Raw genomic sequence first — 25232 nt, 5'->3', positions numbered from 1 at the left:
CGAGCGTAGCGGAACTCCTCGCACCCAAACCTGTATTTGCAGCCAAATCTCATAAATAACTCAGCAAATAAATGTGTACACACGCAGTGCGGGATGCTGGTCGAATTATGTCATACCATGGCCCCAAAAAGGGCGCTCGAATGAAATACGGACAACGGAATGGGAAATCTTTCATACTTTTGTTGTTCTTTTTTTTGGTAAGCATCGCTTTTGGCAAACGCATCCGGGAGATGGTATTTGGAAAGTGATTATTTGGGTTAGATTACACGGCGTAGTGAGTTGAAATAAATCGCTGAACAACTTTTAGTCCTTCGTATTCGGCAGGGAACTGGGGGAAAGGGGCTTAGATAAACACGAAACAAAATAAAACAGCTTGCAGACGAGTTCGAGAGGAAGAAAGGATGCTTGTAAGTGAACTTGCCGGAATTGAGATTTTGCCAGATTAGGAACATTCAGTTCAGTTTAGGAAAATTGTATTGTGCACAGATGGTTGAGTTGGTGTATTTTGGACACAATTGGCTTAGGATATCTTATGAATGAAATAGGAATTTTTCTTTTTATATCGAAAAGAGTCCTTGCGAAAACAGACCACCAGGTTTCATCTTAGAGTCAACTTCTGAAGTGTATTCTAAATGATTATGCCTAACGTAGTCTCCACATATATCTGCTTTCAGGCACTGACTGAAATCCAACCGTAGCGGTCGTGGAAAGGTCCGCCCGGGAAATGCCGACCGGTGGGAAGACGCGCAAGGAACCATGCTGCCGATTCTCACCTGGGCCTACCTGCGTCACCTTGCCGTGCAGTACCATGCCGATCCGGCCGGACCAGCATTCGGGAGCGTGCAGCCGCGCGAACCAGCGACACCATATCGATTCGCCGTAGAGAACTTCCCGGGGAGCCATGGCTTCCACTGTGACCCGATACCGATGCCCCACGGGGGCTCACTTCCCGCAGCGGGCACCATCAGCAACGCGTCCGATGAGGGCCGAGGCTTTGGGCCAGATTTAGATCGACGCCCCGGTGACCTTCGATTCCGGCCACCCAACTGTGGCTCGAAGTTAGATATTCGCTTCGGCTTAGGTAACGATTCCGGAGCTGGGATCCTACCGCCCTCTGCGTCGGTGGAGCTCGGTGGCAGCGCCTTTACATCGAGCATGCGTTTCCGGGAGCAGGAGGGGGACACGTTCGGAGTTTCGAGGCACGTTCCTGTCGCCGTCGCCGCTGCCGCCACGGGATCTCCCTCGCCACTCACCACCGTCCAGCCTGGACTGGTAAGTTCCGTTGGTTCGTTCGTCGCGGTGAACGATGCCATCGGCATGAACATTACGCCGGCCTTATCGCAGGTAGGTGTAAACAAGGTGGCCATGTTTGCATCACCACAACAATAAATAACAAGAAGAAAAGAAGCAGGAACTGAAAGGGGATCGTAAAATTTTACAGGTCCTTTTAGCGCCGCCCGCAACCAGCGGCTCCGGAGCGTCCATCATTGCGGCCGCGAACGGCGCCGCCGACGACAACGGAACGCGGGGCGAGGAGATAAATTCCTTTTACTTTTATGAGGTAAGTTTCACCGCTTGGCACCTTCAGTTTGGGTGATTTTTTTTTTCGGGAGAAGTACTAACGCGAATGAATTTTTCTGGTTTCTTCGCCGATGGTTCCTTCAAAATCTCCACCGGGACAATAAAAGTATATACCAATGACTTTTTTTGTTTGTTTGAAGGACATGAGGTTTAGCGTGCAATCGGAGGAACCAATCACCAGCTGGTAATGGTTGTGAAACGCGTAGCAGCTTTTATGAAGTCATCGAGATGCTTCTTATCTTTGCGTAAACATTTTTTTCTCCGCTCCTCGGTAATCACTGCAATATGATCTGGTTTATTGTACGCTCTCTCTGGTAGATATTGGCGGATTGAGCTGGAGAGCACTCAAGTCACTGGTTGCGCATTTCAAGTGCCCGAGAACGTGAAGTGGATGGATGCAGCTGGAATTGAAGTGAGTGGGCATACTTGTCCGGATTGTGGAGCTTAAACTTTGATGCGGTAGGATGAATCTCTGCCAAGAGATTAACCACAACGCTGAACTGTAATGCGAGCCCGAGTGGTTGGTTGTTGAAGTATTTGAACTTCCGTTGCCGCAACAATTTGACGTGAAGTTGATCGGATGAAACTTTCGTCGCACTCGCCCCGTTGCTGCTTCGATTGGTGCATTCCAATTATGATTGCTGCGACAAAAGAAATGGTTGAAATTCCTAACCGTGCGTAGCTTTTCCGAACACCGTGAACTCGTCACACCTCCAGTTGTTGGCGCAGTTTTTCATTCACCCAGAATACCACCAGAAGCGTTGCAGATCATCGGCTCCGATGCTTATCTCCACTCAAACCCACCCGTTTGCGGCCGGCTGCAGCTTGTGTACGTCTCGAATTCTGGAGCACTATCGCATTATCGGCATTATCGTCCGATCTGTCTTCCGTGGGTATGTGTGTTACGGGGAACGAACGGCGGCGTCCTAGCGCGTCCTGAAGCGTCCCTGCGCTGAATTGATTTTGTCTAGACGGAATAATTTATAGAGATTGTGTTCGGAGTTTGGCGCGAGCGAGTGAAGGCGAACGGGAAACCAACATCAGCGATGTCGGTGAATCCGTGATCCGGGAGCAGCGTGTTCGGTTGCGTCCATACTTCAGTGGAAGCCGGAATGTTGCTGGCAGCAAAATATTCCGCAACCAGTAGCTCAACAGCTAGATGATGCCATGACGTATTTTAGGTGGGAGGTTGGGGACTCAATCCGTTTCGGAACGTGTGAGCGTAAAAAGATTCTTGGCATACTGGAAACATCCGACGATTCTAGCAATGCATCGAGATTTGTAAAAAGATCCTAAGCTGTTGCCTGTTGGATTATCGGGTCCGATGCTTATGATTGAATGTTGATAAGGTGTATTGTACAAATTCTGCCCTATTGAAGGTTGAATAAGAATTGTTTGCTGAAAGTTCAGACTTTAGAGCACCACGATTGCTTCATTTTACAGAGTTTCAATTAAAAATAATTAAATTAATTTGGACGTTTGTTCTAAAATTCTTCACTCAGTTCTGGCAGTTCGACAAGGTTGACAATGTTTTCGACAGTGGGGAACTTTTCAAATTCTTTTTAATGACATCAGTTATGTGGTCTGGTCATGCGTCAGGCAGGGGTTTTGGTTTATGACGACGACAATGTGGCAGCCGCACGCTGCAATAAACCGTGACGCCAGTGAGAAGCAGGATACTTTACCGCTCTAACCATGTCAACCCCGTTGTTCCCCTGAAGAGGTCAGACGGTTGGCGCCAGCGAAAATGAAACAATTCAGCTAAACATCCGGCAACCGAAAAAGCGCTTCCCCACTTCACACGGACCGCAAGCGGGCGGACCTGCAAAAACCGATTAGTTATCAAAAAGGGAAGCGTGTGGCAATCGGTTTCCAACCACAAACGCCATGCGTGATTCGTTTTCCCATCCAAGCTCCCGAAGGGTGTGGGACAAATTTATGGCAACCCATAACTTTTCCTGATTTCTCGAACCCCCGGTTCCAGGGGAGGGGGTGTAAGGAAAGTTTCCCGGAAGGAAACCGGCCAAGGTCGTAAAAAAGTCACTTAACCTAGTTTTGGAATCGTGGGTGGGAAGTCGAAGACGATGGCGGGCAGCCGAAAAGCAACAGCTTGAAGGCAATTAAAATTGCTTATCACCGCCATTTCGGGGAGGAAACCCTGTTGTGGAGGTTACCGGAAGTCGCCATACTCCGCTGCCATTAACACTCTGCAGTGGTGCGTGGTGTTTGTGTATCACGGAAGGAATTTGACGCCCCTTACTTGCCGATCGTTCATCGTTCCGTTATCACGCGTCGAACGGAGCAGCACTTGCGATTTAACGGTTTCCGTCGGATGGTTGACAATGTGACCCGAGATTTTCACGAACAGGTGTGCACTGCGCTTTTCGACAGTTTAACAAGAGTACGTGAATTTCCACGAACTGAACCGTTTTCCAAAAATAAAAAAAAGTCTGAATTATGTTAGAAGAAGCGTGTGAAAAAAATCCGATTTCCAGTCAACGGCAGGCAGTCCGTGGATGTGCGGGATCTAAACGCTCCATTAGCGGAACGAACGAGCGGAAGCGGGAAACAATTAACCACCCGCTGTTTTACATATCAAACCCCTCCGAACCCCGGGCCTTTTGCCGCTGCAAAAGTGTTCGACCGAAAGGATGAATAAGGTTATGTCGTGATTTCCAGCACGTGACACGATCGTCTGCTGTACGCCACGGGGATGGGATTTTCCACGCCATAAGGTAATTTTTTTCTGCCAGCTTATCGCCGTAACAATAAAGTACGACCCTGTTCCTTCCAATCACTGTCTGAGGATGGCCGTGATGGTGCTGGTACGCCTCACCGGGATAATAGTTTTCGGTCTCTTTCTTTTACACACCTGCCTGTCAATCGGTCTCCGCATAGATGGTTGTGATGGCGAATGAATTACGCAACGTGGAAAAGATAAAAAAAAAAGGATAAAAGGTTTGAAATGGCCCAGCAAAATGGCTTCATAAATGGAACAACATTCCACAAGGAAAAATCTGGTACAAATTGTGACATTGAATTGTGTTGCAAAATGATCTAATCTAAGGTATGAAGATATCTAATATATGATGAGGAAATCTAAGTAAGTATTTCCGTCGAGTTTTCATTGCCGTTGTGCCTTTAGAATCATTCGGCGGGATTGATTTACATGATTATTATATCCGAGGTCTATTCAAATTGATTCATTTATCCCTGGAGGTTCAGATCCCTACCCTTTGTTGAATGTCTAAATACTGTTGAACATCTAAGCAAGCATACGATTCAACGAATCAGAAATTTAAATTTATCAATTAAATTAAACTGATTTTTTCACCTCTAGTTTTCATCTTTCAAAATCTCAAAACAACAATTTTGTTCAACAATTTTATTTGTTACTCAAATAATTCAACCTGGTTAACAGAAATGCATTGTTGCCGATTTATTTTTATCTCGAATGCTAATAATTCTTCCACTCCAGAGCCACAAGTAGGAAGTTCTGCGTTTTGTCGTTTGGCAAAAACATCGTTGCGAACCAGCATACATGAGTGTGGTTTCCGGTAGAACGAACGGGTCGGTTCGGTTCAGTGCCATGCTATGTCCACCGGTGAAACTTCATTGAAATTCATCGAGTATTGATAGTTGCGGCCAGGTAGAAGACCGGGTGTTGCAGAAGAAGACCACGCCGACCGGCGCCGGAATGTTTGGGCTCGGCCAAGAATGGATTAAATTGTCACCCAGCAACACACTTCAGCTGCAAGATAGACAGAGTGCGTGGAGGGGGCATGGGCACATCAAATCAACCGATTCCTGCTCGGCTTCTTCTGGCCATAAACACTTCCGCTGCCGTTTCCGTGCCTGCTTCGTGTTTCAAAGGGTTCTACCGACCGCCCGCCCGTGGATGGATCGTTTTCGGAAAGCAAATGAAGCAATTTGCATGCACTTCCGAGTGGTGTGTCTTTACCGGCCTTGTGCGTTACGTAAGCCGAGGGACCGTTTTGGTGGCCACATTTTCTCATGTGTGTATGGGCGCCGAAGACGAAAAATGTGAATAATAATTCGTACGCTTCAGTTCGAGTTATAAAGGAGAATTTAGTGATGGAGGTGTTGGCAGAAGTTTGCAGATAAGTTTGTTATGTACGCCGCATCAATTTAAGTTTTGCGACAGCATCAAGATTCTCACGGAAGGAGCTTTAAAAACTCCATGCTCAATCATGATTTTGCAACTCAGAAACAACTAACTTTTCTGTACACAAAAACTACTCAAAATGTAAAGTATAGTAAGTTAGTCCTTTTTCTAGTAATTTATTCCAACCGGCTTCGAAAAATTGTCGCAATATCACGTAAGAAGATCCTTACGAAGAAAAAGATTCAATTTTCTTCAATATTCAATATTTTACTTGCGTTCTTGTCGGATGAAACTAATCTCAGTCGAGTGATTCTGTTTTCCTCCGGATGGTCCGGTTGGTATAAAGGTATTGAATGAATTACGTGCCTCGATCAGGTTCGGTATCGGATCAGGGAAGGTTCTTTGGCTCTTCCACCACCAGCAAACGATTACCAGCAAGTAAATCCTACAATACGCTCCTAATCGGCTTCCATTCGGCCTCCGCAAAGACCAGGTTACCAGGTGTGGTGTTTCTCTCTGCCAGATGAATATCACTGCGGGCACAGCACGGATGTATCGATTAATATTTTTTATTGAATTTTCCACCAACTTCTCGGCATCGGCGGATAAAAGAAAACGCATTCCCCTGCCACTAGGGCCGGCTCGTTACTTCATTCGTTACCGACATCGAGATGGCGTGATAAGGAAATAATTAAACGGGGTTCGTGCAGGCGCGATGCATCTCTCGGCAAAAGGCGTTACGCCGCTAATGGATTGTGTGCATAGTGGAGAATTTTAACAACATAATCCAACATGATCCAGAAATACCGGTTATCGTACTTACCGCTGCAGGGAACGGACCACTTTATAGTCTCCATCCATCTTGAGGGCGGCTTTACTGTTTGAGAGGCATGGAGAAAAAAAGGAAGATTTTATCGTACTTCTGGCAGAAACATACGCGTGTATGGGCATCTGGTTCCTCCTCTCGTGGTGGCAAACAGTATCAAGAAGTGCTTTAACGTGAAGGATCTACTTACTTGATAGCGTACGAAATAAATTGAAGTGTAAGTGAATTATGAAACTGAATACAATGTGGCAGAACTCCTGATCGAATTTGATTAGAATAAATTGAAAAGCAAAACATCCAATAAAGCGTGATGGTGGCAATCGGAGAAACGTCAAATCCTAGATATCTTTGAACTTCATGTACTAAGTTATTACTGGAAGGAGAAGTTTCTGTTTATAGTTTTATTTTACCAACTAAGTATGCCATTATTGCGGTGTCCTGAATAGCTTGGTGTCAAACACTCGCAAGGAATTTGTTTTCCATTCCTCCACGGTTCCCTTTTTCGAGGCGGCTTACCAGACGAGAAAAACATATTTTGCGCGTCTGCTAGCGCAAAATACTTGATTGAATTTTGCCTACCACCCACCGCGATATGTAATGTTCAAAACCGGCCGGGGAGTCACTTTGCCACCGGCGGCGGCGTGTTCGTGACATATGTAAGCAGATCTGTCTCGCGAAGGAAGCGATTTTCTATCACCTTACGCAAGGGGGCGGGGGAGAGAATGTGACCAGAGGAATACGAGGGTCGCCGCCTCCCGTCGACAGAACTGTAAAGCTGTCGGTTCGTATTTCTTGGATTCTCGAATTGGCTACCAGTGGCGTCCCCCGTGCGCGTTCCTCAACCTTCCCACCGGTTCAGGTTGTGGCCATCAAATTCTCGTGTCGGCGATTTTATTGATTCAGAAGTTTTATCTCTTGTGGATTTTTTTGCTTTTCTCACTGTTGAGTCGAGCGCGGTATGTTAAATGGCCATTGAGAAATGTTGGAAGAGGCAAGAGTAGCTGCAGCAGCATAACCGGAGCAGATGTAATGCTGCAGGGAATTAGCATAACCCATCGAAAGGTACACTAATCGTATGTGACTTGGGTGGAGCTGCTCCAACCCCACGGTGAAGCGGTACTCGGTGCGTCTCATCAATTTCATGCTTGTTGGCGATTATTTTAACATTTATCTTGATTTGAATTTCTGCTCCCTTACTGGCTGCCTTTGCCGCACCGTAGGGAAACCGGGTTTTACGAGGTGTTGGAGACGGAGCACGAGTCAAAGCAACCTCCCTTTATGCCACAGTGGGGCGATAATTTGTTCGGACAGAAAGAGAGCAAAGAAGGATCCTTCCGTCAGATGTATTAGAGTGGGCAACCCCTGCATCGTGGAGTGTCACTTTGACACTTGAATGTTAGTCTAGAGTTGTCTGTCAGTCGGTTTAGACATCAGTCTGTCTTTGCGAATAAAGGTGTTAACATCGAGAGTGTTCTGCGTTCTTCACTTGAGGCTACTGAAAGAAACAACCTTCAATAGGTTATGGGCCCAGCCCGAGTGTGTTAAAAAGTGTTTCGTAAAGTGCAGAAAGTGTTTAGTAAAATCAAACAATGGCTGAAAAAGTGCAAATAGATAAACTAAACAACGAAAACTATGGCATCTGGAAATTTAAGATGCGCCTCCTTCTTACGAAGGAGAAGCTACTCGATGTGGTCACTGCACCGAAACCTGAGGAGGCTAAGGAGTTGGCGCTCTGGGTAACGCGGGATGAAAAAGCGCAGGCTCTTATTGGACTGTCGCTCGAAGACTCACAACTAATCCATGTCATGCAACACAAAACATCTAAAGAGATGTGGGATGCCTTGCAGGGGTATCATGAGAGATCCTCATTATCCTCCAAGATACACATCATGCGGCAAATGTTTGCTGCTCGCATGCCAGAAGACGGCAACATGGCGGAGCACCTACAGAACATAGAGACATTGCGGCTACGCTTACTGGCGCTTGGTGAGGAGATCTCGGATCCATCTTTCGTGGCGCTCATTCTATCGAGTTTGCCAAAAACCTATGATAACCTCATAGTTGCCCTAGAGAGCAGACCAGACGCAGATCTAACCGTTCAATTTGTGAAAGGAAAACTGTTAGACGAGGGACGGCGCCGTGTACATGATAAAGAAGAAAAGGTTATGATTGTTAAAAGTGCAATGAGTGGACGTGACAAAAAGAGGTTGTGCCACTATTGTAAGAAAGGAGGCCATTTTAAACGAGACTGCCGCAAATTCGCCTCAGACCAAAAGAGGAACAGTGTCGGAATGGCTGTGGTACAGGGCAGTGATGGAAACGTGTGCCTGATGACTACACAAGCCGAAAAGGCTGGGATGTGGATCTTTGATTCAGGAGCTACGTCGCACATGACATACAACGAGTCGATTCTGGAAGATTTGGATAAATCGAATCACTCGGTTGTACAGCTCGCTGATGGAAAATGCACAGAGGCGTGCGGATCTGGTCGTAGTCGATTCATATCAGTGGACGAAAGTGGCTCCCGGAAAAATGTTACGCTGGCCAACGTGAACCTGGTACCAACACTCGCGGGAAACCTCCTATCAGTGAGCAAAATTACTGATTTAGGGTACGAAGTGTTGTTCAACAATAAAAAGTGTAAAGTGGTTAAAAACGGAAAAGTAATACTAGAAGGCCAAAGAAAAGGTGGCCTTTATTACCTAAAACTATGCCATGAAAAAGTGCTGGTGACAAAAGAACTGAAAAATGAATCGTGCGAACACATATGGCATCGTCGTCTTGGACACCGCGACCCAACAGCCATATATCAAATAGTGCGCGAAAATCTTGGCCACGGGCTAAAGATTCGAAACTGTAGTGTGAATTCTTTGTGTGGGCCGTGCTGCCTAGGAAAAATGAGTAGAGACCCTTTTCCGAAAGTTTCAAAAAGTAAATCCGATAAAGTGGGGGATCTTGTGCATAGTGACTTAGGAGGACCGATGGAAGTGTCGACACCAAGAGGAAATCGGTACTACATGATTTTAGTCGATGACTTCAGCCGTTACTCGGTTATATATTTGCTGAAACATAAAGCTGAAACACAAGAAAAGATCCGAGAATACTGCGAACTCGTGAAAAATCAGTTCGGACAGTACCCCAAGTGTATTAGATCGGATGGTGGCGGCGAGTATTGTAGTGGGGAAGTGGAACAATTCTTAAAACAGCACGGTATCATGCAACAAATGTCAGCTTCCTATTCGCCACAACAAAACGGAGTGGCTGAACGCAAAAACCGTTATCTCAAAGAAATGATGCGATGCATGCTAGCTGACTCTGGTTTGGAGAAAAAGTTCTGGGGCGAAGCAATTAATACGGCGAATTACCTACAAAACCGCTGCCCGTCATCGGCGGTCGACCTCACACCGTACGAGAAATGGACGGGTAAGAAACCAACATACTTCCACTTAAAAATTTTCGGAAGTCAGGCATACGTGCATGTGCCACAAGAGAAGCGTCGGGCGTTGGATATGAAATCCGAGAAGTTGGTGTTCGTTGGCTACGAGGAAGGGCGAAAAGCTTATCGGTTCGTGGATCTGAAAACATGCCGTATAAAAATTAGTAGAACTGCAAAATTTCTGGAATCCTGCCATGAAAACGAAGCCAAAATTTCTACCCCGAGCGCGGAACCTTCAGCGACAGGAGGAATACTCAACGTTCCATGGTATTCAACGAACGAAAACGTGGAAGAAACTAGTGAGTATGAAACCGCTCCTAGCTTGAGTTCCGATGTGGGAATTGAAGCGATTGCTGATGTTGAAACGTCGAAGCGACAGCGTAAACCTCCTGAGTGGCACAAGGATTACGCAATGGAATATGCAGCGTTTGCGTTAAATGCCACGAGTTATGTCGAAAATCTTCCAACCTCACTGGGTGAAGCTCGTCAGCGTGATGATTGGAGTGAATGGAAGGTTGCGGTAGACGAAGAAATGCAATCTTTATCCCGAAACAAGACCTGGGAGTTGGTAAAGCTACCGGAGGGTAGAACACCTATTACCTGTAAGTGGGTGTTTGCAGTGAAGCGTGGCATGGACGGTCAGCCTTGCCGTTATAAAGCCCGCTTGGTGGCTAGAGGATTTAGTCAGCGCTATGGTGTTGACTATAACGAGACATATTCTCCAGTTGCTAGATTGGACACTCTCAGAACGGTCTTAGCATACGCGAATGAAAAGAAAATGATCGTGCATCAAATGGATGTGCGAACCGCATTTTTGAATGGCACGATAACGGAGGAGATTTTAATGACGCAGCCTGAAGGATTCCAGAGCGATGGAAATCTTGTGTGCCGTTTGCGGAAGTCTCTGTATGGCCTGAAGCAGGCGTCAAAGGCATGGAACGATCGGTTTGATAGCTTCATTCATGATCGTCTGGGTTTTCAGCGAAGCCTAACTGATCAGTGCCTGTATACACGATCAACAAAGAATGATAAAGCTATTATCGTGCTGTACGTAGATGATCTTGTCATCGTAGGATCGACGTTGGAGGCTGTAGAGCGTGTGAAAGAATGCCTTTCGAACGAATTTGAGATGAAAGACATAGGCGAAATTAAGTGTTTCCTCGGAATGAATATCAGCTACGACATGGAACAAGGCGTGATGCAGATTCACCAGCGAAATTATCTCCAGGATGTCTTGCGACGATTCAAAATGGAGACGTGCAAACCTTGTTCGACACCAATCGAGAATCGGCTGAAGCTGTTGAGAGGCACAGAGGAAAACCGTACGGTGCAACCATATCGCGAATTGGTGGGTTGTTTGATGTACGCAGCTCAAACAACAAGACCTGATCTGGCAGCAGCAGTGAACTTTTTCAGCCAGTATCAGAGCTGTCCAACGGAGGAGCATTGGACACATCTGAAGAGAATCCTTCGCTACATACAAGGTTCTCTAGATGTGGGCCTTGTTTACCGTAGAGGTAAAGGAAGAGCGCTGGAGGTGTACTCGGATGCGGATTGGGCTGGTGACCCCAACGATAGACGCTCGGTAAGCGGAAGCGTTTTCAAAACGTTTGGATCGACTGTGGCATGGATCACCCGGAAGCAACAAAGTGTGGCGCTATCTTCGACGGAAGCTGAACTGGCGGCTTTGTGTGTTGCGGTTTGCCATGGTGTTTGGATGTCGCGATTACTTTGTGACCTTGGGTGCAAGGTGGATTATCCAGTGACGTACTTCGAGGACAATCAGTCAACAATTAGCATCGTGGAAGACTCCAAGGGTCTTGGAAGGCTAAAACATGTTGACGTGAAGCTGTTCTTTCTGAAGGACTTGGTTAGAGACAAACGGATTGTCCTCGAATACATCCCTACAGCAGAGCAACAGGCGGACATGTTGACGAAAGGGTTGCCGACTTCTGAGTTTCGGCGAAACTGTTTAGCCATAGGTTTGGCAAAGTGCAGTGGTTGAGTGGGGGTATTAGAGTGGGCAACCCCTGCATCGTGGAGTGTCACTTTGACACTTGAATGTTAGTCTAGAGTTGTCTGTCAGTCGGTTTAGACATCAGTCTGTCTTTGCGAATAAAGGTGTTAACATCGAGAGTGTTCTGCGTTCTTCACTTGAGGCTACTGAAAGAAACAACCTTCAATAAGATGGCCCCCGGGGGGAGGAGATAAATATACGACGCCGATAGATGAAACGATATGGACAGATAAAGCTTGTTTGCTTATGCTTACAAACCATGAGACATGGAGCAGCCCGCGCGGTCTTCTGTGGGTTTCGTGTGGGCTGCACTCGTCTGCTCTATAGCTGTTTGGTTTGGCAAAGAAGCGCTTATGACACTTTTCCCACACATTTTTTGTACCCAGTTTACGCACTTGTTCTTTCTCTTCTTTTCTGTAGCCATTTTCATGTTTAATCGGCAAACAGAGCACGTGTTGAGGGGTTGCGAGCTTTCGGAAAGGAAGCTTTTTCCCAGGGCTCACACTACGCCTACGTCGATTTGTTTCCATCCTGAGAGCCAGTCGCCTTGATGCTGCTCTAGTGTGGGAGTGAACTTGTTTCTAGTTTTCTGGCATGGCAAACATCCGGGTGTTCGGCGGTTGTTCAAATTTGTCTCCTGTCAGCTGTCGAAGCGAGTTGTTTCTTTTTTGCTGCAATCTGGTTTTAAGGACAGCGTTTGATTTATTTTATTTGAAGTGTCGACCAGGGAGAAGAAAGTTGGGTACGTACATTATGTTAATTGTGCCAAAAAGGTCAATGCAACGTAAATAAAAACAGAGACCAGCAAAAAAAAAAGGTTAAATGTTTAGATAGAAAACAAGCGTTATCACCCATTTTGCATAACACACATTAAGATAAGGATCATCGAACATTCGAATAAGCTCTTTTTGTTATGATCTCCTCTACAGCATGCTTTTTTATGAATTTGCCAATATATTGTGGGTCGAGCATGAAAATTAAAACAGCACATTCTTTTGTTTTCGAAGTCCAAAGGTCAATTGCGGTAGAAATGGCATACTTCGATAACATTTTCCTCGACACTTACTTTGTTGGGTTCTGGATCGTGAATTATTTCCTCCGCACGCGAAGCAATTAACACGCACACGGGCAAAATCAGCTTCTGAACTCATTTGATACCCCTGCGTTCGTCACTTGAAGTACCAGGTATTCCCATCCATCGATTCGATTTTTTCTTACATTCTGCTTTCTTTCACCTTCTTCACTTTCATGTTCGAGATTGTTATTTTTTTACTTGCGAGATTTACAATGCCTTCTTTTCTTTTCGCTTACTCCTTTGACTCTCCGGGGTCTTATTAATTCTGAGGTGTGCATTTCGCGAAGATGCATTTCTCGCCGGTATGCGGGTTGGTAGTTAGCTGCATTTATGTTTGGTCTTTGTATGCATGTGTGTGTTTGTGCAACATTTTTTGTCGATGGTATTCACTTTTTTTTTCTTGTAAACTTGAGTGCGCCAGTGGCATCTCCCGTGGCATGTAGGAAGCTCCGAGGCTCTTCCCGTGAGTGGCGGCCGGAGTCGCAGGAATTCATCAAACTCAGCAAAAACTCGTTCAATTATCCCGCTGCAATTAAGGCCGGGAAACCGAATGCACGAACGACGCAGCGAACCCGCGAGTCTTGCCGTGGGCAGGAATGACAGAAGGCTCGTCCAATCATTTCTCTTTCGACGTCTCAAAAAAAAAAAAATAAAGGGAAAACAGACACATCCCGTGGAATGGAATGGAATGGGAAACTGAGCGTCTACTCGCGTCCGCCTTCGTTCGGACTTTGAAGTTTATTGATTTGTGATCATTATCGTGAAGAATTTAGAGCCACCCAGCGCTACCGTCTCTCCGGTTGGACCCGCGAGCGGAAACTAATTAACTAATCTGTTGAACACTTCATTACTTTCGAACCGCGGAACTGGCCAGTGCTGCCAGAGATCCCGTAAGCGATCGAACGAGATGGTCTGGTTTCACCCGAGGCGTTTTTCTTCGAACGCTGCACTGGAGGGCCAATGTACTTCAGTACTTCAGCACAAAAACATAAGCAACTTCAATCACCTCCCGGGGGCTACTAGACCGGCTCAATCCTGGGGTGCATTAAATTCCGGCGGTAGCAAAACCGACGTAAAATAAAACTGCCAGCTTCTCGACGCCTCGGTCCGCGAAACGGTGGTTTTTCCGATGCGCTTCGAAAGATGACGGCTGCCTTTGGACAGTTGAAGAAGAAGCTTGTAGGCTTTGGAGTGTTCGTAAGAATCTGGATTGCGTCTGGGTGTTAGGACATCCCTTCCCCACTACCTCATCCCTTTCCGTTTGCTGCACTTCGACATGATGGTTGGCATCATTTTTCGATTTGCCCGGTCGGACGATTTTGCTCGGTAATTGCAAACCGGCTTTGTGTTTGTTTCTTTCTTTTATCCCTTTTGGAGACATCGTCGTAGTTTAGTGATCGCCAGATCGGGATCGGGATTGATTCCGGTTCGCGCTGCATTTGATACATTGATACGTGTTAATTATTTATTCTCGACGAGCCTCAAACCGACTAGGTTTGCGCTGGAGTTGGGTAGGAATGAAGGGATGTCCTGGAGTTATGCACTCGATTGGCCAGCTACATTTTGTTGTAACGTTCGGAAGCAGTTTTTCCTTCTTAGGCATCGGTTTGTAGAAATGAAAAATTTATCTTGAACAATAGGGAAGAGTAGGTATTTTCTCGCTGGTTATTTGAGGGTTTATATGGTCTATGAAAAATTACTTTGTAAAAATCTCATAATTTTCATACTTGAAATTTCATCATGCAAATTACGCACGAATTGAAGGTACTGCTTCCAATAATTATTGGAAAGCTTTATAGAGTAATTGTATCCCTTCCGGGAAGTGCGTATAAAGTACAAAAATGAAAAGCGATCTAATTTGTTGGTTTTTTGTGATCGCATTTTCCCACCCTGGAATTCCTCTTCGAGCAAATCAGCGAGTGCTTTTTTCGTGGTTATTTCCGCGAAGCTGTTTACCGTTTTCTTGTGGAATTTTATTTTCTTTATGTTTCCCAAACGAGGGTATTCCGGAAAAATCGGCTTGTAAAAGCGCTGTTTGCAAAGCGATAGCCCATTTATCGCTTGGGGATTTACGCTCGCTGGCGCCAGATGCCATCAAAGGGGCGCCTCATCAAGATGATTATTTGAGGTACATCAACATCAACAGCGAGCAAATGGTTCTCCGAAACGGTCCACGCTGGGACTCCGTGTGTAGCCTTTGGTTGAAAGCTTCGCGTAAAGGCATCGTAGGCAATTCCCGGTCCGGGAAAATGTGTGCTCCGGTTTCTGGAAAACTTGGCGCCCTGTCGAGTTGTGTTTAGGCGAGAGTCGCCGGGGTGTGAAAAATTCTGTGGGAAAAGCTAATTATTGACATAATCAGAGGCACCCGTGGCAATGCATTAATTGTGTGCCCAGAACCTCACCAACGTCTCACAAGGGACACGAGGGAATGCTCCGCAGCGGAGGGGTCTCAAGCTTCGTGCCTTCGGTTGCCGCATTTTTCCTCACCGTCGTCATGTTGATGAGGAACAGATGTTTCCACATGCCCGGCCTAAGACGTGCAGCAACGCCAGGCAATCTTAAAGGGGCTCTCGGAACAAGATGATTCCGGTTTCGGCCGGACATTCAATCAGCACACGACCCATCCTCGGAGCCTCTGATTGGACGTCGCGTTCCAGCGGAATTATGTATTCTGCCGAGCGAGCATAGCTTAATGTGACCATTGTGTCCGCGGAGTCGCTCGCGAGCCAAGTGAGAAGTTTTCCCGGTATCGCTGGGAACGGTTCAGGGGCTTGAAATGTTTCATGAATATTGCAAACGACATTTCGAACGGCGGGCTGACACTTCCCGGGCGCTGTAAGGTGAGGAGTTACAAAATTCCTGTCCTTAGTTGTACACACATACACTGGGGCCTAATGGGATAAATCAAGATAACGCCCAGATGTCGTCGGCCCGTGTGCTAATGTTTAATGAATGAGCCGCTGCTGTCTGAACTGGCCATGCAGCCTGAATGCAGCAACCGAAGGCCGGATTTTCAATCAATCTACGGTAATCGGGTGCTCTAACCATTGGAGAATTAGCGAAGAAGATCGTCTCAAGGTGCAGTTATCGAGAATTTTGCTGACTTTAATGGAACCTGTTTGATTTGTTCGTTCAATATTTAACAACACGATTTCTTTAACAAGACATATTTTGCACACACTTTATGCCGCAGGGCGTACTTTTTTCCGATAACATTTCCGATATAATTGATAGGGCACAATTCATACTAATTTTTATTGATGGAAATGTAAAGAATGCGTAGTATGTATTTAATTGAAATTTGTAAAGATTACGAGGAAAGCATGTTGTGTAATCAATCAAGCATGATTGGGTATTGTTATCACCCACATATTGATTTCACAGATCGAAACCAACTTTTTTTTTCATAAGATTTTGAATAACTGAAATAAAATTGCCCTTTCAATCAACTCGCATTAACATGTAATATAGGGGTAATGGATTGTTAAACATTGCAAATATAAATTTTTATGAAAACGGAACGTTTAGACAATTTGGTCTGAGCCTTTTCAACAAAATAAAAAATAATGAGAGCTTATTAAATAAAAAAAATGCGATCTATTGTTGGCAATTCTACCTGCTCCATTCTGTACGAAATAGACTCAATGTGGAATGGGACTTGTTACAAACATCTCCTAATGAATCCTTCTGCGAAACACGGAATGCTGCATCGTTCATAAATGCCACAATGTACACGTTGATATCGGCCGCACTGCAGTTGCATAACCGTTGGCGAGTACGTTTCGCTTTTGAATGTAACGTTTCCGAGCAGCATGAACCGTGTTGGCTTGAGAGGGAAAATGTGGTCAATTATTTACTTACTCGTTAGAATTTTTTTTGGAATTAATTAGAGGATTCGAAAAATGCTTTTAAAGAAGCTATCGAAAAAACTAGTGAAAACGAATCGATAGTAAAGGAGTAGTAGCGTTTAAATTATGAAACATTTCGATAAGAATAACTTGTACCATTTTAAAAATCAGGTTCTCAAAATCTTTAGCTTACAATTGTAAAGTTTTAACCGTAGCCAACTTTAATTGGCGCTTGAAAGCATAAATGTGATATATTGAAGCATGTGATGTATTGAATTCGTTTGAAGAATCGCTTTCCCAGTAACGTTTTTGCAGAGCTAGTTTTTCCAATTGCACGTGCCAACCTTCTATAGCCACCCGAAAGTTGTCCGCAAAGTGGGCAATTGAAATGTCTGCGCGTGTTGAAAACCGATTTGAGGAACGGACTAGCCCGTTAACAACCCAACCAACAACAACAAAATCCACAATCCGATAGCCTACACAAAACGGTCGCACGGAAAAGTCTTCCTCGAGTACTCGAATTTTCCCTACAGAATCACGTTGCCAGTGCGGTTGTGGCGAGCTCTTTGCAGCCTGGAAAGCTAGAAGTACTCTTTACAAACCAAACCGTGCTTCCTTTCAGCGACGATCACGTGGAAGTCGTGTTGCTTTTACGCCACATTAAACTCGCGGGTTTTAGTTGTGGGTTTTCATAACCACTACAACCGTAAGGATTGCCACGGGATCAAATTTTTTGCCGAGGCACAAAACAAATCCACAGTATCCTCCGGCTTGGGACGGTACGAAAGTTGTGTTGGGCGGCATTCTAGTCCGTGGAAAGTAGATACTATGAAGCCCTTAATGGTGGTGTATCGCTATGGAAACACAACTGAACGATATTAAATACAAAGTATTCGAAAAAACAACCCCGCAGTAAACTGCCTTGCGTGACGGGGACCGTTTCGTGATTTGCAGCCGTGTGCCAATTACTTATCCGACTAGTTTGACAAGAGTCTAATTGCGCACGCCATCGTGCGTTTGATGCGTTTGGTCGCGTGGCTGTTGCGCCGGGCGAGCGACCTGTTAATTGCGAGCGATCATCGCCGGGCCGACAATCGGGGTGCTCCGTCCAGATGAATTCCGATTCCGATAGTTTTATCTACGATTACTGGGAAATTGTGGTTTAGGTCGCGGGGGTTTCGCTCGGAATGAATAGTTTCACGTAGCGCTAAGCTTTCCGCATTTTCTGTCGTTCTGCTGTTCCTCGGTTGATAACTCCATCGACGGCGGTTTTAATTGGTACCACATTGTTACTTCAGCTAGAAGTTCATTAAAACGATGGTTGCTAAGCGCTTCATAATGAGTATTTAGGAACCGGATTTTCGTCTACTGTTTAATGGCATTTTGCGAGTTGAGTTAAATTAATAATTGCCGGGGTACATCTACTTTAGTTCTTTAAAATCCTCCTGCTTAATATCCAACACAGACGATCATGCACAATAGATTCACCTCGGTATCTGTATTAACTACAAGAATCGCAAACCACCGATCGTAAATTTAAACAAACACGCTCCCTGTCACATAAAGCAACTAGAAGATCGCTGACAGATGGAACACTTAGATAGTGCGACCAGGTAGCGACGCTTCGGAGCGTTGCCCTGTAACAGTACTCAAAAGAACTCGAGCGTCGTTGGCGTTTCCCAGGAGACCTGAAGCTAGGAGTACGGACCGACAACGATTCGCCACAATAAATCACCGCGTTTGGGTCTAGCCTTGATGGTGATCTACAACTTCATACCGTTTGTTGATTGTCGTGTGGGTCATTTTGTTGGAGGGAAAGGAACAAAACGAATAAAAGAACCACGGAGACCACTGTTTGGTGTTGGGCTGTCAGCTTCCGGAAACCCACTCAAGAGGGACGGGGGCCTGATCGTGGGGATCGTAGCATACAAATTATATCTCAATCAGCATTCGTTATTCCTTTTTGGGCTGAACCTACGGCAAACGAGCGGGTCGTAATGATGTTCCGAGCGAGCTCCGCTAAGGACTATATTCACTGAGTAACTCCGCGGACTACGCACTACGGTGTGCGCTTTACCGGTAGGCGATTTATACAGGCTGTTAAATCAGATAGCCAACACTATAGTCGGGCTTGTCTGTAAGGTGGTTTACGAGAACGAGACAAAAGGCAAAAGACGTTCTCCTCCACATAGTCTTTCGGAAGATTCGACCAGCGTCGTTGGTGGACGAAAACGTACAACTTCCCGCTCGGACTTTGGTGCAATTTATGGGCACACACACGGTACAGGAACACACCCCGTTGGCGATCAAGTTTTGCACCACCGTTACCAACTGGGGGACCGTCGTGATCGGGACCTAGTGATATCGAGGAACTAGAGGGCCAACCCAGGCTGGACGATACATAATCCTCGTTCATAGTTTGTAGCGAGCGGGATCTTGCCTGTTGTTGCCTGGAGTTGATCAATTCCCTTTTTTGGATTGATGTCTCCCTGCTTTCCCGAAGGCCAACACTAAAGGAACCAAGAACCACCCAAGGACCCTAGGGAACTCTTGTGGTAGGAGTCGGCGGAGTAACTTCTTAAAAATTGAGACATATATAGAGCACCACCGAGCGACATAGTCCAGTTTTTGCTTCAGGTTGGGCCGTGTCGTGCGAAGACGTCCATCAATGGGACACAAGCAGGGCACCAACTGCAGTCTTCTTGCATTCCGCCTGACTTCACCCCGGCAAGATGAGAGGGTTGCGGTTTTTGAGGTAACGCTGCACGCCAACCACGGATTGCTGCCTGTGCTTGTGTAAACCACCAACCTCTTTCGGAACCCTGGCGCGGATAGGCATTTCGTGTGGTGTGTGGTGCAACCCTCTTTGAAATGTTGACCATCTAATTACCTTCCCTCGACAGCGAAGCGACATTCGAGCCTCGAGATATTGCAATTTAATTAATTGTGAATAATTTCCGCACGGTGGTATCTACTTTCCGTCTGCGGTTCCTCCGTGCCGCCCTATCTCCTTCGGCTCACTGGAAACTGCATACTTGAATAGCTGGGGAATTTCGCGCACCATCGCCACCATCGCTTCACTGGCACCCATAACGGTCAAAGGCTTGCCTTCGCTTCTCGAATGCGTACCTACGCAGTTGAGGGAAGTGGAAGCTGAGCTGTTCCTTGAAAACGGTCATCGCTAGTCCATGTCCCCCCGGGGGACCGTCAGTGAACCTGGATGCAGATCTTCATGCCATTTTTGTTTGGGTGGGGGGTCTGTCCTGGAAATGTTCCCGGTGAATGGTAATGGTTTTCACCTGTTAAAGATCGAGAGTAGCTTATTTCGTCGAGGGTCGTTTTGCAAAGAACATGAACATGTAGAAGTTGCGACCGATTTCATTTGGTTCAGCCTGCATGCTGTATTTTTCATTCCACAGCATTTTAGAATATACAACTGGAAGTCTAATAACGCATTGCTGAGGTGGTTAGGAAATAAACATTTCTCGATTCAAGGTACATGTATTTCCCTGCACTCTAACCTTAATTACGTTTTCTGGTTGTTTTACCGATCAATTAATTTTGTTCAAATACTGGAAAGTAGACTCAGGTGGGGAATGGTGAAGCGCCATTAGTTATTCTGACATAATCCATTAGGAGTGCACTGGGTTCGAAATGAACCGTAAACTGACACATCAATCAAACGAAGAAGCTGCTCTTCGCTTTTGTCGTGGTATCCACATCCACATCAGTCCTGTAAATATTGATGCAAACTGGGGCCGATTCCACTGCATTTTTGCTCGAATTTACATCAGCGAAGGGCAAATGTGATTGATGTTTACTGAACCGATGATTATAACAGCACCTCACGTGCATTTTTTTATGCGTTCGACACCAACGCACAGGCATACCAGACGAACTAGTTATTATTTAGCAAGTACCCAACATTGATTAAAAACTGTTCGCGCTTTTATTTGGTTTAATTTTTCTAGTTTAAATGTCCATTCGAATTTTGTTAGTTTGCTCGATATTCCGTAAATTTGTCAAAAGAAACCGGTTTTTATGTTCGTCGTGTCCGTCATGTTCTATTTATAGCCATTCGATAGTGTCAGACGATGTGTGCGCAGCCGTAGCTTATATTTTACTGTTACTGCACTGGCATCCATCGCCTTCGTGGCGCAATCGGTTAGCGCGTTCGGCTGTTAACCGAAAGGTTGGTGGTTCGAGTCCACCCGGGGGCGGCGAAACTTTTTTGTTCGATCCATAGAAAACGACAAAAAGCATTTATGTCATACTTTTTATTAGATTGATCCATAGAAAACGACAAAGAGCATTTATGTCATACTTTTTATTAGATTGCTTCTGAAATGTATTTTATGTATACATATATTTTTTTATTTTTATCTGAGAAGATATAGATTTAGATAATAAAATTGAAAGCAGATTCGAGTGCACAGTACGTAAATGGATTTTACACAAGGTTTTTTTTATCTACAAACAGACGAATGACACAAAGAATCAAAGCGTTCCTAGTTCATATACAAATTTAAGTGTTCCTTTAAGTGTGACATTGGCAAAAAAAATTTTCTCCTTAACCATATTTGTAATTTGTTGGCGCAAAGCGAATTGGGTAGGATTTTGTTTGTCTTCTATGTAATCTGTATTTTCTGTGCAATTTTCAAAAAAAGTAAACGGATGAATGAAAAGTGAGCAGGCTTGGTACCAAGGTCAAATGTTCGTCTATACAATCAGTCTTCCAGAGGCTCGACCACCGACGCTATCCAATCCAAGTAGGACGCAACTCGAACGTACACGCCAGGCAAATCTCCTCCGCAGTTGATGCCATGCGAAATGATACCGACCTGGCGGTACTTCAGTCCTTCGGAAGTGCCAACCTCGATGTAAAGCGGCCCACCTGAATCACCTGGGCATAGGTCACTGAAAGATCTCTGTGAAATACGCTTTCCGATGGCACAGTATTGCGTTTCATATATTGTCTTTTTTAAAACCGGGTTCGATTCTCCAATGAGCTCGTACTTCTCCTTGCACTGATCGATCGGCACAGTGGTGAGACTTGACCCGAGCAATTGATCCAGTGATTCCTTTCTTATCTCCGTCATGCCCCAGCCCGCCGCGTACAGTTCTTCAGTCACGTCCATATCCTCTTGGCTGGTAGAAAGGCAAACGCTTGTCACTTTATCGCTGTATATAAAGGGACGATCCACCAACACAAGTGCGATGTCGTTTTCCTTCGAGATCCTGCGATACCTAGGATGCCGGATGAATGACTGCAAGAGAGCCCAATTAGAAAAGTTAAAAGAACGATAGCCTTTTTAAAATCTGCGATATCACCGCTTGCCAAACCTCACCATCACATCGCGATCCTGAATCCAGTGATTTTCTCTCTTACGTTCAAGTAGATTAGATGTTCCCATTCTTGCAATCACTTTCGTATGTATGTTGATAAAACAGTGTGCTGCTGTTAGTAGATAGCTGGGCGTTATCAGACTGCTACCACAAAACCAAATGGATGGATGTTTATGTCGTCTCTGAATGTTGAGTTTCCTCCCAAGTGCCGCAATGAATGGTAGTTCAGTTTTTTGACAACCCCAACACACCTTTTTTTCGATAAACTTTGAACTTGGAACGCTCCTGCATGCTTTAGTCGCAAACTCCGCGCCAGATAAGCTAGCAGGGGGACAGCATACAATATGCTCAGTCGCATTGGACCTACAGTGAGTAACGTTTTTCCATCGATGGTAAACTCTGGGCTGACGCCAGTCACACAATTCAGACCTCCGGCAAACACCAGTCTCGCCTGTACCAAGCACGCAATAGTCTCCTTCTTCACCCTGTGGAAGCCGGAAAGACGATGGTTTTTCTGTCGATTGAGAATGTGACACATTACACCAGCGGACTATGGAATATCCTCAAAATGAAGCGTGTTTCACTATGCGCACCAAACTGTTCACCAACAATCCCCTTCGCTCCGTAAATGACTAGAGTAAAAAGAAGTATGACCTTCGCCATCAGTAATCCCGGCTCATCTGAAGCACTCCTTATCGTAATTCCTCCAGTAATATACGATCCTGAGCGCGATCGATGAGCTAGAGAAGCATGGAGAATTTGAACTCTCACAACTTAACGTAGCCCTCCAACATCAACTGTTCAAATGAATAATCCAGTGCGTCAACAGCTACTTTTAAACAGTATTCACTCGTGATGATTGCACTAGATGATTGTGTTATCGACTGAAGGCGATTTTATTTACAGGTTTTGCCTCAGCACAAAGCAAGCTGTGCCATGATTATGGGAATCCGTGCCGTCGCAGTCATAACTGCGGCCGGAAAAGTCGTAATAGCTGCCTCTTTTTCGTAAACTAGGGTTTGGAAATGCAATTCAATGAACTCTGAGGGCAAAGCTTTAGTTTTGTTATTTTTAATTGATTAGTTCGTTTTGGTTTCTTCGCTCGTTATCTGGACTATCCTGTTTGTTAGGAAACCTGCTATCCATTGGGTATTGTCTGGCGATAAATTGTTCTGTTCTATATTTTTAATTTGTTGGTTCGTTTTGGGATTGTTTTATGCGTTTGAGAGCTCTGTGCATATGTGACCTGTGATTCGGTGTGCGTTATTCTTGTTTTTATTGTTAATATTAACTCTAGAGTCATAAACTAGAACGTTTATGTAGTCATTGGTCGTCATTTTTTTCGAAAACCAATAGAGGAGTCAGAGATGATTCTGTTGGCAACGAGTTGTTCATTAGTTTGCGTAGCACTGCGGTGTTCATAATGTTTCTTATGATAGGGAGTAGCGCTATTGGTTGGTAATTGTTGGTATCTTGGAAAGACCACCTGTTGAGTTTGGGGATTGCTATTATTGTTATTGTTTTGAATGGTTTTTAGAGTTTTCCTTCCTCCACCATTTTTTCTATTGTTATTTCGTTTAGGTTTATTTTGTATTTTATAGGAGACTTGATCGTGTCTAGGTGTCATGTTTTTTTTACTGATGATCATATGATGACACCAGCGGGAGATCAGATGACACATCCATAGTCCAAGACGGGACGCACTCAGCAGCAGTACAGCGCCTGCAGGCCCAAGGGATCCCGAATCGCGGAAGCCATACGGGTTATCAGGATCAAAATTCAAATTGCACGCTCAAACACCTAGTCGAGATGTGGCGCAAAAGACAGCCGGTTATCAAGTCCATTCCAAGTTGTTTAACGACAGACGCGCCCGGAAGCGGCAACTCAACGACTAAACGAGATAATTTTGGAACGCACAGAACAAGGGCAATGACGGTACACCTAGTTGAAAAATAATCAGCGAAACGTTGCAAGGAGAGTAGATCGTTAGACGACTCCGCCGCCACTACCGCTCGAATATTCCCCAAGCGTGTAATGGCGGATGTTGGGAATGCCATTCTGAAAGTTTGTTTGGTTTTCGGTGATTGCGGTGGCGTTGGGTTGGTTATCGTCCCGCTGTGTCTAAACGCCGGTTCTGGTCCGGGGTACTTAACTATTACTTTACTGTCCTTTCCTATGATCGATGCATACAACCAACAGTAATGTTTTTCTTTTTCTTATAGACAAACAGACGAATGACCCAGAGACTCAAAGCGTTTTTACTTCATTTGGAAATTTAAGTGTTTTTTTAGATGTCTTCTTCTTCTTCTTCTTTTTGGCGTAACGACCTCTTGGTCATGCCTGCCCGTTAAGGGCTTACGAGACTTGTTTCCCTGTTGTACGTGGATAGTCAGTCCTCTCGTACAGGGGAGGGTCCGGTCTCAGTTGGGATTCGAACCCACGCCGTCGAGGTAGTGAGCCCCGGCGCTCATGGGCCGAAACCTAGGATTTTTTTAGATGTAAGATTGGCATAATTCACCATTTTATTATCTCTCTATATTTGAAATTTGTTGGCGCAAAGCGAATTGGACAGGATTTGTTTTTTTGTTTTCGATGAAAGCTGATTTTTATTTGCAATATACAAAAAGGTGACCATATAAAAGAAAAGTGAACAGACTTGGTAACAAATGCCTAATGTTTGTCTACCCAATCAGTCTTCCAGAGTCCCTACCACCGACGCTATCCAATCCAAGTAGGACCCAACTCGAACATACACGCCAGGCAAATCTCCTCCACAGTTGATGCCATGCGAAATGATACCGAGCTGGTAGTACTTAAGATATATTATTCGTCCTCTTCGAGAGGAGACCGCGCTGATAAGCGGCCCACCTGAGTCACCTGGGCAGAGGTCACTGAAAAATCTCTCTGCAATCTGCTCTCCGATGGCACAGTATTGCGTGTCATATATTGTCTTTTTTAAAATCGGGTTCGCTTTTCC

At 45.2% G+C, this 25232-nt stretch overlaps 1 protein-coding gene and 1 non-coding gene across 2 annotated transcripts in view; both read left to right on the top strand.

The window, feature by feature from the left end:
* Nucleotides 1-756: 756 nt before the first annotated feature.
* LOC131271619 (cardioacceleratory peptide receptor-like) overlaps nucleotides 757-25232 on the top strand; it is a 35910-nt gene continuing 11434 nt past the window's right edge. Inside the window, exons 1-2 of the mRNA XM_058273116.1 lie at nucleotides 757-1344; nucleotides 1442-1561. Of these exons, the coding sequence (XP_058129099.1) occupies nucleotides 757-1344; nucleotides 1442-1561 (708 nt within the window). The remainder of the gene's footprint in view (nucleotides 1345-1441; nucleotides 1562-25232) is intronic.
* On the top strand, nucleotides 21056-21129 carry Trnan-guu (transfer RNA asparagine (anticodon GUU)). The gene has a single exon. It is a non-coding gene; the product is annotated as a tRNA-Asn (tRNA).

This window comes from Anopheles coustani, chromosome 3 (genome assembly GCF_943734705.1).
Source record: "Anopheles coustani chromosome 3, idAnoCousDA_361_x.2, whole genome shotgun sequence".
NCBI classification, from domain to species: Eukaryota; Metazoa; Arthropoda; class Insecta; order Diptera; family Culicidae; genus Anopheles; species Anopheles coustani.
This window is presented reverse-complemented; position numbering and strand designations above follow the sequence as displayed.